The following is a 20994-nucleotide window of genomic DNA, read 5'->3' as shown; positions in this document are numbered from 1 at the left end:
GAATGATTGCTTCTTAAATGGCTTGAGACTATTTATTACTATTTATTATTGTACAAAGTGTGTTAAATTATTAAATGCAATATTTTTGTGATTTGACTGGTATTTTGTTTGAATGCTTGTTTGGAACCTCATTGGGTATAAGTTCATCTCATTAGTTTGTTTTCCTTACAAGAGTTGAGGTTCGGAGCAGATAAGATTGAACTAACGTGTATTGATCCTCTTGCACATGTACTTTTGGTAGACATATTGTATTTTTTATCTTTGATAGTGTATCTTATATTTCACTTTTGAATTGTAATTAAATTTGAATTATTGGTTGAATTGTTGAATTCTGATGTTAATTTGGAGGTGTGAACAATTATTTTGAAAATTTGTTGTAGTGAATGTAGTGAATCCTGACGAGAGTTAGGCAGGTTGTCTGCCAAGCTCTTAGGTACACCCTAGGGAGAGATGAGATCGTTACAAATAGTACCCAAATTTTAACTAAATTTGGATAGAAGAGTCAAAAGCAAAGAAGAAGTACAGGATTGATAGTTTATACACTGAACCATTGTCATTGAAAGGAAGAAACAATCTTCAAACTGTTTTTGAGTTGCAGGGAGGACAGAGGCAGCTAAAACAACTTCGAGCTTCAGGGAAGTGGACATAGTAGGCTGAATGCTAACCTGTCGATCACAGTAGTTTGATCAACATGATGTTTATTTCACTGCTTTTTAGCATGTCTTGCGCAGAAAGCTCGGATTCTCTCAAGACCATCCTCAAGCAAAGATAATTCGACAGCAAAAGTTACACGCAGCCAGTTCTTCAGCCCCATGGGATGCCCTGGAAAAAGATGCTAAACCAACATTAACTGATAATACAATAATTTCATCCTCAAATGTATAGATGCAACAATTACGAGCTACTTTGAGATATTTTTTGCATCAAAAAGTTTATTCAGGTGGACCGCTCAGCAAGCGATGATGGATTTCAGACGCATGTAAAGTTTCGACCTCAGATATTTACATAGTTCAGAAATCAGAAAATTGTTTAGCAGGAGCAGGAGTAAGCTGAGGTTTCAGGTTTCATGGTTAAAAGGAACTGCATGGAAAGTATCAGATAGTCTAGTTTCAGCAGAGAACGCTCCACGTGCCATCCCAACATTCAGGACCTGAAAAGGGCTTACTGTAAACAGCCCTGTTGATGCTAGAGAAAAACTATTTCAGGCATCATGCTTTTGAGCCTTGAGATATACTGTGTTGTTACTGCTAGTGACACTCTTGAACAGACATTAGAAACTTTAGCATAACCAATAGACCGAGTAATATGGCATATGATACAGAGAATAAACACCAAATGTCCAACTTAAAAGTCTCTCTAGGCATACTTCATGAGATCAAGAATCCAGGAAAAGTCAGGATTCCTTATTCTATAAAATCATACCAGGCAGGACAACTACAGATTCCTCATTGGCAAGTTTGAGGCAGAACTCCATATCATTGTTTATGCCTTCCAGTAGTGATAAGTTTAGTTTCACCTGGAACGGAACATCATCTGTTAAAGTATTGAGTCCACAAACTTGAAGCATGATTAGGTTCACCAAATTTTCAGTATTAATCTTACCATAACAAACATGGATCCTTCAGGCTTGTATGGGCATATAAAGCACGGGATGTCTTTGAGTCTATCATAGCAAACATCTGCTGTTTCCCTTAGCAAATTTAGAGTCCTTAAGTGGTAGTCCTCTGGTATTTCTTTCAGCATTTTTGGAAGAGCTGCCTGAAGAATAAACAATGGTGCTCTTATACCCAATAAACCAAGATGATGATCGAAGAAACCTTTATTTCTACTACGTATTGAGGTACGCTAGATGTTTAATAGACAACGTAAGACACCAGCAACAAAAACTTGGTAGGGCAGCAGCTGTCATTTGAACATTGATGTATTTAACTAAATGAAACAGAGCAATAACCTAAAGAGATGAATAGAAGCAGATTGCATGCATCTTGAAGATCCTCGCACGTACATGAACTCCTGTTGACTATAACATTAGAAAATTGTAGAATTTGTTCAATTTCTATGTCACCCTTCTAGTCTTCTCATTGCTCTTAAACCGAAAAAGAGTAATAAATCATGTAGATGGCTAATTTGCTTGATTTCAAAATAAACAACCATGTAAGTGGTATTCAACTGATGATACTTCTGGACCTGGTCTTACAAAAGAAATCCTTTCAAGAAAAGATGAGCATCTGGGATCAAATACCTGAATGAAATTTACTGGCTCTGGCGTGATGTCTAGACAGCTCTTGATGCTATCAATAATCTGACATCATAAGATGAATACAACAATTAATACATCAGTGCCTTCATTCTACACAAACTTGAGATACTTGATTCTGTAAATACAAATCAAGTTTGGCATGGAGAAAATAACTGCAAGTCAAAAAAGCTAGACTCTGTATATGCACGAAGTCCATGTTGTTGCTCAGTGCATATGTTGTTTGATTATGTGTTCCCATTCATGTCTACTGACATCAACATTTAATCAACAGATTCCTCCAACAAAACCATTCATGTCTATTCAACTCAAGAACTTTGGAACAAAAATTTTCATCTTCCGTCAAGTATTATTGGGGACCATTCATTCATGTTGTTCTCTAAACCAAGACCATGGACTAGAAATCTTCACCTTCTTTAGCGTTTCAAGCTTACACACAATCTAATTCCTGTGAGGATCAAATTAGCAGTTCACGGTTGCAACTTTTCTATCTTAAAAAATTTGAAACCTCTCAGTGAACGACTAATGAAGTAGTCCTGACAATGAAACCTTACAGAAAAGTAATCTACCAGATTTGCTTCTTAAATAGGGAGTAGGCTGCAATCCCCAGATTCTCTTTTATTCTATCAGAACGTCAGTGAAAACATTCTTATCAACCAAATGTCATCTTTCAGCAAATTTCGTGTAACTTTTTCTGAGAACAACAAAGTGACTGATATCTTACTACTAAAGAAAAAGAAAGTAAAGGAGAGAGGGAGAGAAGGAACCCCATGTCTTTGGAGGATGCCATTTTGATCACTCGTCACAAGCCAACCAAGTCGCCAACCAGGAAGCATCCATCTCTTTGATAAAGAGCCAAGTGTAAGAACTGGTACAATTGAACTAAAAACTCGCATTGGCACAGATGGATTCTTCCCAAAAGTAAGATGAGCATAAGCTTCATCAGCAATTACAAGAAATCCAAGCTTTTTCGCAGTCTCTGCCACCTGTGTAAAGCAAAGCCTCGTCAGTCACCAACATTTGATCAAAATGTAAATCATGGAAAATAGGTGCACTCTATTTTTACCTTCTGTAAATGCTCATATGTATACACATTTCCACATGGATTACCAGGGTTGATAATAGCAATAGCAACTGTTTTATCATCAGCAAGTGCTTCTACATGACTCAAGTCGACCTCCCATCCCTGCTCTGGTAAAAGATCATAATGACGAATTTCAAGCTGGCTAAAAGTGGAACGTGCTTCATAGAACGAATATCCTGGTTTAGGAAGCAGTATGTTGGCACCAGGTCGAGCAAGGACTGTTAACATGATATCAATTGCTTGTCTTCCACCAAGAGTTAAAAAAACATCTTTTGGAGATATTTCCATCCCATGGTCACGAGAGAGATGATCAGCAATAGCCCTGGTACAGGAATAAAAGTTTGGACATTTGTTCTTATATCATTCCCTCAACGATTAAGCTTCCAATTGCACTGGACAACATAGAAACTACACAATAAATGTAGACACTAGAACACCTGCAAGTCCTTCCAGAATTCCAAAATTCTTTCCAAACTTCCAATCCCCACTAATCATTTCTAAACAGTGGAAGACAATTACTCGAAACTTCAAAGTGGCCAAGTCCAATCTCCTCCTACACATATTCATTTTCTACGCCTTAGAGAATCTAAATCAAAAGCTAAGTAATTTTAGTATCCCTTTACAGAAAGTGTTGGTAGCATTATCAACATATTTTTCCAATAATCTTTTTATCCTTTTAACAGCTTTTTAAACTTCACATATATCGCATCATGAAAACCAATGCACTGTTATATTAAAAACAATTTCCAACTACTCCTTCATCTCAAGAACTCTTCAGTGTTTAGAGAAGATATCTGGAAAATCATATATACTACACCCATTTAGAACGTTTCACGAGAAAAAAACAAAAGGACAGCTGGTTTCATGTTTAAGGGTGTCCTGACAACATTCAATGACAAATGACTATTACCGCACTAACTTGACAAATGACAAGGAACACCATCGTGGATATTGAATGGCATTACCGTACCAGTCCCAGCCCTGGTCCTGCTCTTATAGCCTCCGTACATAGAAATCAGAAATTAGTAATGGAAGCCATGGACCATGGTCCAGGCGGTACCAGAAGACATGGTCCATGGATCACTATCCCTTTGTCCTATTTTTCTTTTTTTGGTTAGAATCCTACGTTTCTCAATATCAATGAGAAAAACAGCATAATTGAAGGGTTAAACTACCATTCAATTATCATGCCATCTTGATATTTTTTCCTCAGAGTTTAAGAAGAAGACTCGGAAGTATAATCATTGAACCCGAAATGGCCAAACAGGGTTAATAAAATATGCATGGTAGAGTTGTACGTTACGAAAATATTTTGGAAGAAGAACACTTTATACTTTAATCCCTTTGGCTGACATTGATGGTGTACTATGTGTCTATGTCCCACACTCACAAAACTCCAAAGGCAGACGAGGATAAATAATTTCTGAAACTCCAACTACTATGTTACCTAATCCAAATCATCCAATCAGAATACGTGGTAGTGTAATACTCGCCAACATTTTGTTTGGGATAACAAAACGTAGCTTTCAACTAACGGTGATATTAAGGAAGAGAAAAAAAAAAAAGATAAGAGGGACATTGATTTTTTTTCAGCCAAATGAAAGCAAAAGCAAATAATAGCAAACATTAGTGGGCAAACAAACGGCCGGCTTTTCAATCGAGATGAAGAAAGATTTGTGAAATTTATCCACAGAAGAAGAAACCCCACTAATCCTTTTGATGCAAAGAATGCAGACTACAATATTCTTAGTGCTAGCATAAATTTATTTTCTTACAATGCTAGTACATACATATTTGATTTGATTTTATACTGTCGTGCCAATGTTTGAGCAGATTAATTTGACTGCTGATTAGCAAGACAGTCCTTGTATAAATCTTATTTCCTTCTTGTGCTTGTATGGTAAGAAAATTGGTTCAAAACAAGAAAATCATGGAAAAGAGAACATAACCATTACTTGCTCATCCTCTAAAAAAGAAGCAGCAGAAGAAAGAAGGGGTTATGCAATTGCAGTTAGTTCACTGTACCGTTTTGCTTCAGGAGTTCCATCACCTGGGGCGTAACAATGGAATTTACCAGATTGGATTGCATCAATAACGGCTTCTTCTGCAACTTTACTAGGCTTGAAGCTTGGGAATTGACTGGGATCACCATATCCAAGAGGGATAACAGCCCTCTTGTCATTTGCATTCAGATTTTCCCTGAGAGTCTTGAGAGCGAACTTTATAGTCCAGGCTGATGCTTTCTTCACTGTTTCGTCCCCTTTGAAGTTCCAATTTGCAGTCTTCCCGTTTTCCATTTTCTCCTTCTTTTCTTAGTAGGAACACTGGCTGGAATTTGGAACTCGGATAAATCCTGGAATATATCTTGGTCGTGGACTTTTCTGAGTATGTCGTAACGATGTCGGATGATACCTGGAATATATCTTGATTGTGGACCTTTCTGAGTATGTCGTAACGATGTCGAAATGAAGGAGGTGTGGAGTCGGTAAATGATGCGTAAGTTGCCTGCTGCATTTATCATGCTGCCGTGACTGTATGCTGACTTGTGGATTTTTGGAGTCTCTCTTTGGACATGGAATAAGAATCAAACTCCTTAGTATTTAAATCAAATTCGATATAGACGTGAAATACAAATCAAACTCGAATCAAACTCCTCCATACTTGAATCAAATTCAATTTGATAAGAGCGCATTTGAGTTTAGTTCATCAACTCAAAATTTGAACAACATTTTGTATTCAGATTTTCAAATTCCACTCCAGTTTAGGAAAGAATTAGAATGAGTCAATTGTCCGGTCAACCTCCAAACTATTAGCATGGTCCAATTTTGACCCATTAACAATAATATTACATAGATTTCAATAGAGCATTATTATTTGAGGGACAAATTTGTTTACTTCCTTCATTTGTTTTCTGTTTTGGACAAATTATTATTGTCTCTGTTTCGTTAGTTCAAACTATAGAAATTGACATAATAAGGGCCAAAAAATTATGCACTAAATTATTTGAGGGAAAAAAAGTAAGTTACATGTATTATTAAGGGGTCAAAAGTGGATCATAGTATAATAGTAGTAATAGTTTAGGGGCGGCTAGACAATTTAGTCAATTAAAACTTACATATAAAAATTTCTAACTATTCGTCAAAATCTTATTTGAATTCTGACTCAATATACACATCACAAGTCAAGGTAGAATACAATTCCATACTCGTCCAACTAAACAAATAAGTTTGAATATTATTGTCGCCATCAACTTAATTAAATTTGTTTGTCCTCCTCTCTGTCTTGCTGTGTAATAATGTCGTAACTATACAAACATTTTTAGTAGCAAAACCAAAACAGGGACTGATGGCTTTTCTCACAAGTGAAAATGATACCGTATGGACTCCGAGTCCTTTTTGACCAAGTACTATGAGCAATGAACCGCGTCATCAAAAACAGATTTAGTCCTCTTTTTTGAATTGTGAGCTGGAGGTTCGAATTTTAATCATAATAAAAAAATTCAAAAAAAATATCAGAGCATCCCAATTCTTATACCTACTAGTCCTCTTAGGTTTCCCTTCCTCTAAATTAAGATAAATTTTCCTATACGCATTCTCTTCTTGAGAGCCTCTTAATTCCCCTCTTCTTAGACTTTCCTTCTTACAGATTAAGATAGATTTTTCTTATACACAGTTTCATAGGCTCCCTTATACAAGATAGTCCTATATTAGAGTAGATTAGATTATTGTCATTGCCGTAAAATAAAAAAAAAATTAAAAAGTGCTACTCCCTCCGGACCCTCCGTCCCACTTTGATAGTCCTGTATTCTTTTTTCATCTGTCTCAATTTGTAGTTTACTTTCCAATTGAAGAATGTAGTTGTATTTTAATTTTCCTAAAATACCCTTATTCAATGTAAGTAGTTGTTACTATAAACCTACCCCATTTAATGAGAGTTGATTCTTTTTTTACCATCAATTTAAGTTCCCATAAAGTTGTACCATATTTAATGTGAGGGTATTTTAAGAAAATAGCAATCTAAATTTACTTTTCCAACAAAATTAACTATTTTTTCTTAAATTGTATGAAAAAAGAAACAGGACTATCAAAGTGGGACGGAGGAGTACGAGTTATGAATACTTTTTCCCGCGTTTCAAAATTTAGCGTGTTATTGGTGGTCAAAGAGCGGAACCCGATGTAACGGGGCCCAAGGCCAAGCCGTTTTCACGTGTTTCAAAATTTAGCATGTTATTGGTGGTCATAGAGCGGAACGCGACGCAAAAGGCGCCGAAGACCAGGCCGGAATCATAAAGGCCAGCGTACTACTTGCCTCTTACTTCTTTTACAGAAATGGAAACTCCCAAATATTCACTACTGTTTAGTTTTCAAGAAAAATCACCATCCAGTTGAGTTTTCAAGAAAGATCTTCCAGAATGGGTTTTCTTACTAGTCACGAGTATTGCATCTCGTGACAAAATAAGTTTCAATAGCCAAATTGTTTCCCCATTTTGAAGGTGTACGGGTGAGGACAAGCGAAGGCCAAACGCAGGACAAGCGAACGCAGGACAAGCTCACTTGCAAAATAAAAAGTGGTCTGGACTAAATTCCTCGATTTCATTCCGGTGCTTAAATCAAAAGTTGTCGGAAAGTTATATTAAGTAGGTTGTGTTGCATGCCTTTCAAATGAATAAGGTGCAAGATAAGGAGTTAAATGATGAGTTCTATTGATAATTCAATCTCGTAGTATAAGACATGGCGACGGTATTAGTAATAGGCCTGACTTATAGAATAGATGACTGTCACATCAATTATATTAATCACCAGTCATATTATAATGACGAGTCGAGACTTTTGATATCTCGACTAGATGATCATTCCAAGATGAACTCTTTGACGAGGGCAGTTAGGCCGAAGTATCCAATAGGCCGGGTTAACCGATGCAATTTCCTAGCCGAGGTGGCCAAAGTATCCATAGAAGGCAGCAAAGAAAAGCTAGAAGGTACGTGTATGACCAAATTTCTTGACCAAATAGTTTTAGTGTAAAGAAAGACCTATATATATATATATATATATACTGGTAAACCAAGATTACAGCCAATTAAGGTTAGCTTTCACTGATTAACCCTGCATTGGCTACTTCAAGCTTAGCTTTCACTTCAATTCAGGTAGGAACTTTCTTTGTCCTGCCATGGGACTTCCCTTGTTCACTCTCCTCCAACCATAGAAAAGAGGGGGCAAAGAGCAATGCAACATCTGACACATTTAACTAAGCTTCAAGGCATTGTACACAGACAGAAAAGGGGATCGAAGACAACCACAGTAAAGCTGCCAACCCTTCAAACAGCACTCACAAACAAGACATAATAAAAGTTCATAGTAACATATTCTTTTCCTTTCAGGTGAAGGAAATTACTGAAAACTAGGCATTTTTATTAAAACTCTAACTGTAGCAAGATATCCAACGAGCAGTTGAAGATCACACCAATGAAAACCTTGCGCTGAAGTGCTACTTGTCGCATGTTCCAGGCTAGGATCATGATTTAATTGTTTCAAGGCATGAGAAACAACTTCTATTGTTTCTTTGCATGCCTCAGGCAGAAAGCTTTTATCCGGTTGAGTCCATCATCGAGTGCTGATGGCTCAACGGAGTAAGTTATGCGAAGCCAATTCTTGAGTCCTACAGCAAGCCCTACAAGAAATATACCACAAAAAAAATCTGGCATTAGTGATCCACAAGGATGAAGCTGAATGCCACTTCTTGTTCTTGCCTTCATTGATTAAGCAACTATACAAGAAAAAAAAAAATACTTCTTGGAAGTGCAATAACAGCAGCAGGACAAAAGGGGAAATATATTACTGTCTGTATTCATAAAATTTTGAGTCAAAACAAACAAATTGAGTAAGAGCTGATGTTGCCTGAGTGAATATCTAATCGGCACACAAATGGTCTGTTTTTGCATTCTACTTTTGGTTTGGGATGAACGACTTGCACATCTCAGTGATATATCTCCTGTTCTGCCTAAATGAAGGTATTTCCATCCCCAGATCATATCACTATATGTAAGTATTTTTCACACTATTATATCTACTACTTGTGCTTAGCCTATGGACACATCATCTTACTGATTCAATCCACTTAGAATCAATTAGATATCCAACCTGCTAAATATATAGATACATCATCCTTCAGACTCATCTAAGATAGCCCATCGAAAGGTGAACTCAGAAGAACAGAGATATGTTAGATTAAACGATGTTATGCTGCTTCAAACACAAAGGTAGCCAATTCATATGCACCACCATTTAAGTTAAAACGTTTTGGGTCCATTACTTACTCTGTTTTTTGAAGTCAATTACCAAGACAATATAAGGTTAGTTATGTTCTTTATATCTAGCAGTTAGCACCATGTCATTCACAAACAGTATACAAAATTGGCATAAACATCCCCCATTTAGATGTAGTGGCACTGCAGCAGATCAAATAGCTGCAATGAAAGATTTATACAGAAATAAGATTAACAGCTGGATATCACAGTTAACAGTAGGAAGGATCTGATGCAAGGAAAAGGAAGAGTCAATAGAAAAATGATGCTAACGAAATGGTAGAATGCTGAGATAACTTGCTTCAATTTCACATTTGACCTTTTACCTGGTAAAACTATCACAGATTCCTCCTTAGAAAGCTTGAGACAGAAGTCCAAATCATCTTCAATTTCTTCCAGGAGGGACAAATCTAGTTTTACCTGGAAGCAAAAGCTTTTGTTTGATTCTTAACCAATATACAGCAGAGAACGAAACAAATTTATACTTATCAGCATTTTACCAAGGCAAACATAGCTCCTTCGGGCTTGCTTGGGCAAGCAAAGCAAGGGATTTCCTTTATTTTGCTGCAACATGTTTCTGCAGCTTCTCTAAGTTGATTGAGTATTTTCAAGAAGAATTCCTCTTTAGTCTTCTCAAGGACTTGAATTATTGCTCCCTGGTGAAAAGTAAAATGTCAGGAAAGAAAAAACGGAGTCAGCTTCACATTCATTATGATTAAGCTTTTAGGAACTTAAGTAGAAAAATTGATTCCAGAGACAAAATTAGACTGCACATACAAGTTGGTAAGATTAACACCCCATATCCTCAGAATTGCAGTACAACCTTCAAAAATTTTTTCTCTTGGGTGAACAATCTGGTATTGTAGCTTTATAATCCACATTTATAGAAGCAAAATACTGATATGTATTAGTGCAGCATAAAAAGATTAAAAATCTTCAGCGCATCTGTCTATTCACCTCAGAACATACTATTCAATGGGTAATGCTCAAAAACTAGTCTACCAAGAGGTGTCAAAAAGCAAGAAGACCCCAAAAGAAAAGTAACTTTTATCATGTTGGAAGAATTAATCGTAAAATCCCAAACCTGAACAATAGTTGCAGGATCAGAGGAAATGTTGAGAAATGCAATGATGGAATCAACAACCTGTAAGTAAAAAAGGCAGATTTTGGATACATTAGAAGGTGATTGTGCACATAGTTATGGCTATTGGATTACTGAAACTATAATCAAGCAGATGGATTTTATTTATAGAATTCATGCATTCAAGTTTTCTGATCCACAAGCAGTAAAATAATGCTTCTGGGGCAGTTGGAAAGTCTATCATCCTTCAACTCCAGCTGGTGAGTTTATTTCATCATTTTCACATCGAAGTGCAAGCTGTGCATCATGTATAATGTAGAAGGAAACCATATTCCAAAGAAGGGTAGCATGTATAATGGGGAAGGAACCATAATGCAGAATGAAAGTACCCCATGTTTCTTGAGAATGCCGTTGGGATCGTTAGTGACAAGCCACCCAATTCGCCAACCAGGAACAATCCACCTTTTTGATATGGATCCGACTGTTATCACAGGAGCAATTGATCCAAAGACTCCCATTGGCACGAAAGGATTCTTTCCAAATGCAAGATGATAATAAACTTCATCAGAAATCACTAAGATCCCAAGCTTTCTGGCAGTTTCAGCAACCTAGAAAAGCATGCACTTCAAATCATGAATAATGGATATTGTAAATTAAACCATTATGAAAAGCAGCATTCTCATCCTGGTAGAAAAAATTTAGACACCTTCTTTAAATGTTCGTATTTATACACATTTCCACAAGGATTTCCAGGATTAATGATGACTATGGCAACTGTATTTTCATCTGCAAGCAATTCGACAGTGTGAAGATTGACTTCCCAATCTTTCTCTGGAAGAAGGTCAAAGTAACGAAATTCAATATTGCTGAATATTGCCCGAGCCTCATAATAAGGATAGCCAGGTCTTGGAAGTAGAATGTTGGCATTAGGACGAGCAAGGACAGTTAAGATCACTTCAATTGCTTGGGTACAGCCACTCGTTAGATAAACATCGTCTGGTGATAACTTGTATGGTAGATCACGTGAAAGGTGCTCTGCTACTGCCCTGTTAAATAAACAAATACCATGCAGTTCATATCACACTAGTGCGACCAGGGGCGGATTTAAGGTGGGCCCACTGCCTCCATTAAATTCCTATAATACTTATACAATTTTGACATAATTTTAAGTGTGCTCCCAGAGTTTTTTAGAAAAGATGTGAAAGAATAGGTCACAAAATTTAATTTAGTTACTTATATTGATAAAAATATACTTCTTGAAGTTCAAAATGAGAAAGTTGTAAACCATTATCAAAATATGAAAATTCGCCGTGAGCAATTATAAATAATTTAGTTTGTTTTTGAAATAAAATTATTATTACATTAATAATTTTGATTTTGTCTTTTTTATGTTTTTCATGGAATGTACGTATCATTTGTACTTGTTGGTGAATTTATTTTTATTTTTTACTTAAAAAATTAGAAAAAAAGAGTAGATAAAAAATTTTAGTGTTATTTTTGTCCCCACTAAGATTTTTTTCTGGCTCCGCCACTGAGTGTGACACTTAAAAATTCTATATCTGGATCAGACCAAAGCCATGTTGTAGCATCGACTTTCTTGGCTTATTGCTGAATACCCATCCAAAAAGTTGAGGGCATAATCATGCTTATAAGAAAATGAAGGTTGCATCAATATCTATTGCCTTGACAAACACCTCCTGAATAGGAGCTGTAGTTTCCTGTGATTTTCCTACTTAGAATCCCGCAAAAGCATTTCCGACTTGTTAAAGGGCAGTACTAAAAAGTAATACTCTTGATGTTGGAATCATTTGATGATTTCATGAAACTAAAATATGCTTAAAATAGGTTTCTCTACGGTTTACAAACATTCTGGAATTACCGAGGTACTAAAAACCTGAAGTTTATTCTCACGGAACCATGGCTTGAATCCCATTCTTAAAACAGTAAACAAAGATTTGATATGTACGATATCAGGAAATTTAGCAGCCAGTAAAAAGTTCTTGGAACATGATAGGTCATTTGTGAGACAGTGAAGTAGCAGATACAGCATTTTGGAATCTTTGACTCCGAATTTCCTTTCTTTTTTTTCCTCCTTTTCCTTGGGTACACATTTATTCACAGCATAAACGACTGCTAGCTGCAGCCGTCATTAGAAAGAGACAGAGCATATATTGAGTTTGCATGTCACTTCCTCAGAACAAAGTAGAGTTTAAGCCCACAAAACTTTCAAATTTGCTTCTTTAAACAATTGATAACATCCCTTGATGACAGTGATAGGCTAACAACTCCTATAAAAATAATAGTCTTTGTCTAAAGATATTCAGATTCTTGTTCAAATTATTTCTGGAACATGGTATCCAAAAATCTAATCATTTTATGGAAATTACCATATTATCAGTGACTCAACCGAAAAAAATCCTCATTTGATTGATTTTAAGGACTAAACCACAAGCTTTGATATCCCTTATGATGCATATCTAAAACCTCCACAAATTGTGACTAAAAATTCTACAGAAATATACATACTCCTAATCGAAAGGATTCATTTAATCATGTATACACACCAATCCCTGCATGCACTCAAAGAGGAGGGGAAAACCATCTTGAAAGGTGGTTAAACCATTGATATGACGTTGCAGGTAGTGCATGCGGGGTTAAAAAGATTTAGAACCAGAGAAACTGGGACACCTCAGGAAATAATAAACTACTCTGCACCTTGTAAAACAGCTTCCATTATCTTTTCCTTTTGTCTCCCAAATAACATGCAATGTGCAACATAATTTTACAGCAAAATCATCAATCAGTGGAATAACAAGCAAAAAATGCTTACTTTCTTGCAGGAAGAGTACCAACACTGGGGGAGTAACAATTGAACTTAGCAGAGTAAAGGGCGTCAGAGATTGCATTTTCAGCCTCAGGAGCTGTCCGAAAACTTGGGAAGGGAGAAGGGTCACCATGGCCTAAAGGAATCGTGGGTCTGGGGTCATTTGGGTTCAAATTTCCCATCAACTTGTCCAGAACACCTCTCACAGTTACTGCTGAGGACCTCACTAGTAACTCGTCTCCCTTGAAACTCCATTCTTTTGGGGAAAATTCATTCTCAGTCGCCATTATCTTCTTGGTATATCCTCCTGCTCCTACTTCTCGGGTTTACTATTTTCAAGGCGAGGAGAGTGGAGTGGAGACCAAGTATGGAAATTGGCAAGTGAAGGCTGAATATGCAACATTTATATAGCGGTTGCAAACCGTAACGTGTTCAAACTTTGGTTTGAATACTTCACAAACCTGAAATTCGGGACGCCAGTTGGCTGGGGTCAGATTGTATCAACTCGAACTCCTATTAACATTTTCACATGTTAATTTTCAATTTCTATAATTCGAAAGAGTTAAATTTTTTTTTTTGGTTGGTCAATTTTTTTTAGACTAACAAAGTAAAACATTTCTTTCCATGAGCAAGTCGTATACGAGACACGTGACACAAGTGTAAAAGGGATTTAAAAGTCGAATAGAAATTATTTGTTGTGCATCTGCACCTAGGGATGGCAATGGGGGGGGCTCTCGGGGCGGGGGTTGGGGCGGGGGGTGGGGCGGGGGCGGGGGGGAATTTTTTCCCCCCGCTTAGAAACGGGGCGGGGGGCGGGGGAGTATACCCCCGCCCCGCCCCCCGCAACACAAAAAAAAAATATATATATATATATATATATATATATATATAATTATATATAATATGTAAGTTAATTAGTTATAAACTTATGAAAATGATATTATTAGTTAGATGTATTATATAATGTATATTAGTTTATGTAATATAATTGATATTATCAATTATATGAATAATTCTACATGTCTACTAATAGAATTTATTAATTAGTTATACTAAATTTACTAATACATTTATACTAAATTTCTAATTACACTTAATAGAATAACACTTTTTTCTCAAAAAAAAGCACAAACACAATAATGAATTAGTGATTGCATTTGTACTAAAAGTGAAAACTTGACTATTTTAGTTATATTTATTTCATCATATTGGATTGTATTCAAATAACTTATGTTTGATTGTTTTTATGAGTTTCAATTGTAAAATTACAATGAATAATAATTTGGTGATGTGTTGATATTTTAGTACTTGATTATTTATTAAAATTTAATTATAATAAAATTATATAATAAAATTTTATTAACCCCGCGGGGGCACCCGCGGGGGAAGCGGGGCAAGGCGGAGGCGGGGGCGGGGGGAGCAGGAGGCGGGGGACGGGGCGGGGGACGGGGGGAACTAATAGGCAACGGGGCGGGGGACGGGGGAGGGGTCCCCCGCCCCAACCCCGCCCCGTTGCCATCCCTATCTGCACCAACTCATGTAAAGAAATATTTTATATTGCTATTGTATAAACAAGTAATTATTTGATTATATAAAATTACACGTAATCCACAATATAATTAGACCAAATTCACAATTTCTAATGCTTAACTAGTACCCTTAACAACTTTTGAAATCTCGATTATAGTTATTTTACCACTAAATTAATGCCTTATCAAAGTTGAACTTTTCTCAAGTACCACATTAATTATTTCGTATTGTAACATGAAAGGGATGTTAAGGGATATAATTATGAACTCGCACATATTATCAGGATAATAGATAGTGCTTTTAAAGTTAATGAACAAACTTTGAAGTTAATGAATGAATGAATGATAAATCTTCTGTAAATAAATTTATTTTGATGTGGTCAACAAATTTGGAATGAACAAATTTCGAATTGAACTCTCTTCAGGTGTCTCGTCTGCGACCAAGTAAGTAGCCAAATTGTGGCGGCCGAAGTGGACCATTGCTGCGGATGCTTTCTTGGAACTCGTCTGTTTCTGTATAGATTTTCCTCGTGGGCGATTATTCGTACAAGGTACATCACTAAAAATACTAATTAAAGTACAATTTGACATTGGACACGTGAAATTTCGTGGTTTGTCAATTTTTCGGTTTCTTGATCGCCAAGTCATAGATATCCTAGAAAGTGAGCATGTTTAGATTGCGGTGTTTTCTGGAGTTTTTGTTAAAAAATTATATTATAGTGATTTGATACATGTGAAATAAAAAAAATATAAAAAAATATTTAAAGAAAAATAGCAATCCAAACAGGGCTGTTACTTCGTTTGAGAAATTTATAGTGATCAATCATCACCAACTTTTTCTCTTGGTGTGTTTGAAAAATAAAAAGAAAAAATAGTTTGTAAATAAAAGTTTACTATGGTAAGAAGTGTCACCAATGTTGCATTCTTTTCATGAAATGGGCAAGGACATGATTAGGGATGACAGTAGAGTGGGCATCCATCCTACAGGGAAAGGTATAGGGTAGGAAGGGAGCCGAGGGCGGGGAAGCATATACCTCATCCCCACCCAGTCCTCGTATTAATTAAATAAATACAATAAACTTATTAATACATCTATTTTTTATATTTTCTTGGGTTAAATTATTAGTAGTAGTAGAAGATTATTTTCTCCTAATAAAAGTACGATTAGTAATAGTAATGGAACCAATTCATGTTTAGACAACAGCATTTGTCTAAAATGCCTACTGTTACTGTTGTCCTTGAATCAGTGCAAAACGCGGTTGCAAGCAAGGGATAGGTGCCCCTGCCTCAGATCGAGACAAACTGTGAGCCCCTTATGAAGCTTGGACTACCTCATTAGTGTTTTGCTCTTGTACGAGCAAGTGTACTGATAGTACTTGTATAACTAGGATCTAATGAACTCCATTGTATGCACTTATTTCTAATTAATAAAGTTTTTATTTGTCCAAAAAAATAAGGAAAAAAAAAGTGTTCCTAAGGGCACCTACGTGGAATGGGGCGGAGGAGAGGACGGGAGAAGTTATATAACAATAGGGCGGGCATGGTTGAGGGCTCTCCCATATCAAACTCGCCCCGTTGTCATCCCTAAACATGATTTTAGGCATACTGGTGTTTTTCGAGGTTATAAAATTAGGCCAAAATTATGAGTTGACGTCACTTTTCGCAATAATCCATAACCACATTAGAGAGTAAATCATAAACTTCAACAAATACAAATAGAGTTCATAAAATTTTAATCCAATTTTTAGCAACCCACACACAACTCACACATTTTAATTGTGCATTATGTCAAAGTCAGGATTCGAATCTTATGCGTGATAGTTGGCTGTCGAGAAAGGTGAGAAGGTTTTAAAAAAATGAAAATTTTTTGTCAAAAAACAAGTTGATAAAAAATACGACCCTACTTACAAGTGGAGTTTTATGACTAAAATTTTCTAATTTTGCATCTTATATATATATATATATATATAGACACTCGATAATCTGTTACTTAATTCGATGATTTTTGGCACTAAACTTCTTAAATAACTGAGCATCAAGAAAATTAGATTAACATCTGCAGTCATTTGATGTCTTGTTACAAGGAAAATGTGATGAACTTTCCTGTCAATAAAAAGCGGAAAAAAAAAAAAAAGTGTTAAGAAAGAAGAGCTGTCATCAGTGTTCAATTTGTTTTTGGCTATCGTTCTTGTCTTGTGATAACTGTAGCATTAATTTATAGGAAGCGTGCTCATCAAGAGTCAAGACTCCTAATTTCTTTGTTGGTCCTCAGTAACAAATGTTTCCATTTTTGGGCCCCAGAACTGCTCAAGAGAATGAAAGTAATTAAAGCAAATAATGCACTCATCAGCATTTTTGGTAAATCAAAATCACAATTTTCCTTTTCTTTGTCGACATATTTCAATTTAAGTAATCCAACAATGACTATAACTAATGTAAGCCATACATGGAGATGAAATATAGGGCATTGCATCAGTTTTGATTTGCTCATTTGATTTCCAAAATCTAGCTTTTCATTCAACAGACAAGAAAAAATTTATAAAAAAAAATAAAAAATCAACTAACCATAATTTGCTCATAAAGGCTTCCTCGGTGTTCCTATATCATGACTTAAATTTAATTCCTTTGTCATGGCAGAGTCATTCAAATATTGCTTGGTAGTTTATAAGTATAGAGTAACACCTTTTTTTTCCCCCCAAACAATGGAAGGTCAAGCCCGTTACACGGTAAAGCAACACCATAAACATTCTATCCCAGTAACTTTTTGAGATGATGTAAAGGGTCCCTAAAATTAGTCGTTCTTGAAACCAAGTTTCTTCCCATCTTTGCTAAGTAATCTGCACACATATTTCCTTCACACCATGTATGGACTACTTGATAATCCGGCTCTTTCATTAGCATACTCCTTATCTCCTCAATTAGATTCTAGTATTGGCTATCCCTTGTTGCTTCCCTGATCAGTGCTAAGGCTACTTTTGAGTCCGTTTCTAGTATTACCTTCCTATACCCTTCCTTTACTGCCAATCATGGTTCAAAGACTCGGCCAAGTCGTCACTAGAACGGGGCTTCTCGATCCGATACTAGGACGAGATGACTCCGAGATAATCAATAGCCAAGAACTCAGTCGAGATGTCTTCGAGACGTATAAAAATGGCCGAGTCGCCCCAAGTCGTCCCGAATCATTCCGAATCAGCTCAAATTTTTATTATTTTTGCTAATTTTTTAATTATATTTTTATCATATTTTTTTATAATTTTTAGAATATTAAATATTTCAAAAATTTGCGTCTCACCGAGACCGTGACTGATATGTTGAGACCGATGTAGAACGGTCCGAACCGCGACCGCAACCACGACCACGACTACGACTTTGAACCATGCTGCCAATTGGATTTCGAGTAGCACAGCCCATAGTTCTGCTGCTACGTTACTTGTTTTTCCAATATTTGCACTGAAACCTGCTATCCATTGACCTTACTCATTTCTTAGTAGTCCTCCTGCACTGGCACTTCCTGGATTATGTTTCGAAGCTCCATCAACGTTCACTTTTACCCATCCTTGTGGTGGCTTCTCCCAACAGATATATTTCATCTCTTTAGCTGATTGGGACTCTTTTTCTGAATTCAAATCCTAGGCCACTAGGGCCTGCTGGACTAGATGTTGTGGGTGTACCTTCATCTTTCTTTCTATTCCTTGGTGCACTTTCTCATTTCTTGCTGTCCATGCCCAGTGGGTCATGAAACAACATTGGCCAGTATACCTCTTTCTGCTTCCCCACCATCTTTTGGTTAACATTCCAATCAATATAGTGTATAAGCTCCTTTGATTTAAGCTGTCTCCGTTTTGACTGGTGTACCAACTGTTTCCATATCCTGCTAATACAATCACAGTCCCTCAGGGCATGTATTGCTCTTTCTCTCACTTTTTCCGCACATCTGACACTTTCTATCTACATGAAGATGTCTTTGTATTTCTCTGCATTCGTTAATAGTAGACCATGTCTTGCTAACCACAAAAGAAATTGCCATCTACTTGGGCCTTTGAGTTTTCATATCTTCTCCCAATTCTTCCATTTGCCTGTCCATCTCGTACGCTGATGTAGTTGAGAAGTTCCCACTAGGTTCAAGTCTCCATGTTAGTTTGTCTTTGTTTGTTGGGCTTTCATTTAATCTAGGGAAAATGATATGTTTCATCCCTCACATTTCACAAAAATATTCTTTTCGTCCCTCACTTTTAAAATGAAGCAATTTCATCCCTGACATTTAAAAATTAAAGCTATTACATCCCTGAACCTAATTTTCAATCTGAATCAAACCATCCAATAATCCAATAATAAATTTCGGAGATAGAATTGATAGGTCACTCGGTCAATTTCATCATATTCACATGACATTTATCAAACCAAAAAAATAAATATTATAACATAAAGGCCATTATTTGTTTTGGAATAGTCGGGTTTTTCTTTTGGGTAAATCTTTTCATGCACCGTTAGTATATTCGCTTGCGAGTCTAAATGTGTATCATAAATACAAAATTTGGTGTTTAAATTTAAATTGAAACGATATGGTAGGTACATAAAACTATCAGTGTATACAATGACAATGTAGGAATTCAAGTTGAGTTATATTCAAGTTGAGTTAACCAAGTGATCTACCAATTATACCTCCAAAATTTGTAATCAGGTTGATAGGTGGTTTGATTCAGATTGAAAATTGGGTTCAAGGATGTAATAGTTTTAATTTTTAAATGTCAGGGATGAAATTGCTTCATTTTAAAAGTGAGAGACTAAAAGAATATTTTTGTGAAATGTAAGGGATGAAACAGGTCATTTTCCCTTTAATCTAATTTCCATGACTTCCCATCTGTTGATGATTTCAAGTATTGTGCTAATAAAGTCCAATCCCGGCTTCCAATAACCCAATAGTCCAATCCTAGTATAGACTAACACTTTGGTCTAGTTTATAAACACGTGAAAATGTTAATGATATCTACGATAAAATTTTAGTTCTAATTCACTTTCAATTCTACTAACGTATCAAAAATAACCTAAGAACTTAATGCTCCATTTAGATTAGCTGTTTTTGGAGGTGTTTTTAAATTATTTTACTGTAGTATTGTATATGAAAAACTTTAGTATACATGTTTTTTGTGGTGTTTACGTAAGGGTTTTGAGAATATATTTTGGGGTACTTTTAAAATGAAAAAAATTTTAGGATACTTTTTAAATATTAACACTACCACCACCCAATTATGACAAGAAGATTGCAGTTTTCTAATTGCGATCTAGTCAAGGCCAGATCGAGGGGGAGAGGAGGGGCAAAGGGTGGCGGGGATGGTGGATGGCTTAGCTTTACTATTACTTATGAGTTGAACTACCTACGAGAAAGATCATAATCAATTATTAACCCACAAACTACAAATTTGAAAAGGTTCCTTGTTGTCCTTTTTGGTAGGTAGCTTAATTCTTGAAACCAGCCAAGTTGCAATGATCTACCAAGAAAGTTTAACCAAATTATTTTAACTAATCAATTATCTAGAAGTCCTAAATTCACATTTCATAGCAAGTTCAATCTTTAACACCGGAATCTAGATGTCTGTGTCAGAAACCCACACACACAAACAAAACTTCAGAGACAAAACAATTATACATAGCAAAGGAGTTTAAAAGGAAAATCTTGTCTTAGAAGGAAAACCAATTCTGGCACTAACCTTCCTCATTTCCAGCTACGTATTCCTTTCGCCAAGTTTCACCTTCTGAAGATATTCATAGTAAATATTGCATGAAAAACATTAGTCAGCATTCTGAAAACTATTGACTAAAGGTTATGTAAAAACTAGCATTTATCAATTAGGGCTCTTCGCTGTAGCTGATGGTCATGGTCTAGGATGTTGTAATAATTATTTTTAATTGATGAATTT

At 36.0% G+C, this 20994-nt stretch overlaps 2 protein-coding genes across 2 annotated transcripts; both read right to left on the bottom strand.

Moving 5' to 3' along the window:
- Nucleotides 1-456: 456 nt before the first annotated feature.
- LOC113772566 (tyrosine aminotransferase-like) lies at nucleotides 457-5757 on the bottom strand. The gene is made up of 7 exons (XM_027317191.1): nucleotides 5367-5757; nucleotides 3324-3663; nucleotides 3025-3243; nucleotides 2243-2302; nucleotides 1603-1758; nucleotides 1423-1516; nucleotides 457-822 (listed from the first exon to the last, which is right to left on the bottom strand). The coding sequence occupies exons 1-7, from the start codon at nucleotides 5636-5638 to the stop codon at nucleotides 704-706; spliced, it is 1260 nt and encodes a 419-aa protein (XP_027172992.1). The 5' UTR covers nucleotides 5639-5757; the 3' UTR covers nucleotides 457-703.
- A 2697-nt stretch (nucleotides 5758-8454) lies between these two features.
- On the bottom strand, nucleotides 8455-13896 carry LOC113772189 (tyrosine aminotransferase-like). Its single transcript, XM_027316765.1, has 7 exons — nucleotides 13554-13896; nucleotides 11430-11769; nucleotides 11113-11331; nucleotides 10727-10786; nucleotides 10143-10298; nucleotides 9969-10062; nucleotides 8455-9008 (listed from the first exon to the last, which is right to left on the bottom strand). The coding sequence occupies exons 1-7, from the start codon at nucleotides 13832-13834 to the stop codon at nucleotides 8890-8892; spliced, it is 1269 nt and encodes a 422-aa protein (XP_027172566.1). The 5' UTR covers nucleotides 13835-13896; the 3' UTR covers nucleotides 8455-8889.
- Between the last annotated feature and the right edge of the window lie 7098 nt (nucleotides 13897-20994).

Source organism: Coffea eugenioides, chromosome 5, assembly GCF_003713205.1.
Source record: "Coffea eugenioides isolate CCC68of chromosome 5, Ceug_1.0, whole genome shotgun sequence".
Taxonomy (NCBI): Eukaryota; Viridiplantae; Streptophyta; class Magnoliopsida; order Gentianales; family Rubiaceae; genus Coffea; species Coffea eugenioides.
Note: the sequence above shows the minus strand (reverse complement) of the source record. Positions and strands in the feature narration are given on the sequence as shown.

Coding starts and splice junctions, on each gene's coding strand:
- LOC113772189 (XM_027316765.1), bottom strand. CDS start 13,834: ATGGCGACTGAGAATGAATTTTCCCCAAAAGAATGGAGTTTCAAGGGA. Junction 10,299..10,726: donor ATCCTGCAACTATTGTTCAG/GTTTGGGATTTT, acceptor ACTTTTCACCAG/GGAGCAATAATTCAAGTCCT. Junction 9,009..9,968: donor ATCTGTGATAGTTTTACCAG/GTAAAAGGTCAA, acceptor TATTTCTTGTAG/GGCTTGCTGTAGGACTCAAG.
- LOC113772566 (XM_027317191.1), bottom strand. CDS start 5,638: ATGGAAAACGGGAAGACTGCAAATTGGAACTTCAAAGGGGACGAAACA. Junction 2,303..3,024: donor GCATCCTCCAAAGACATGGG/GTTCCTTCTCTC, acceptor TTATGATGTCAG/ATTATTGATAGCATCAAGAG. Junction 823..1,422: donor ATCTGTAGTTGTCCTGCCTG/GTATGATTTTAT, acceptor ATCTTTTTCCAG/GGCATCCCATGGGGCTGAAG.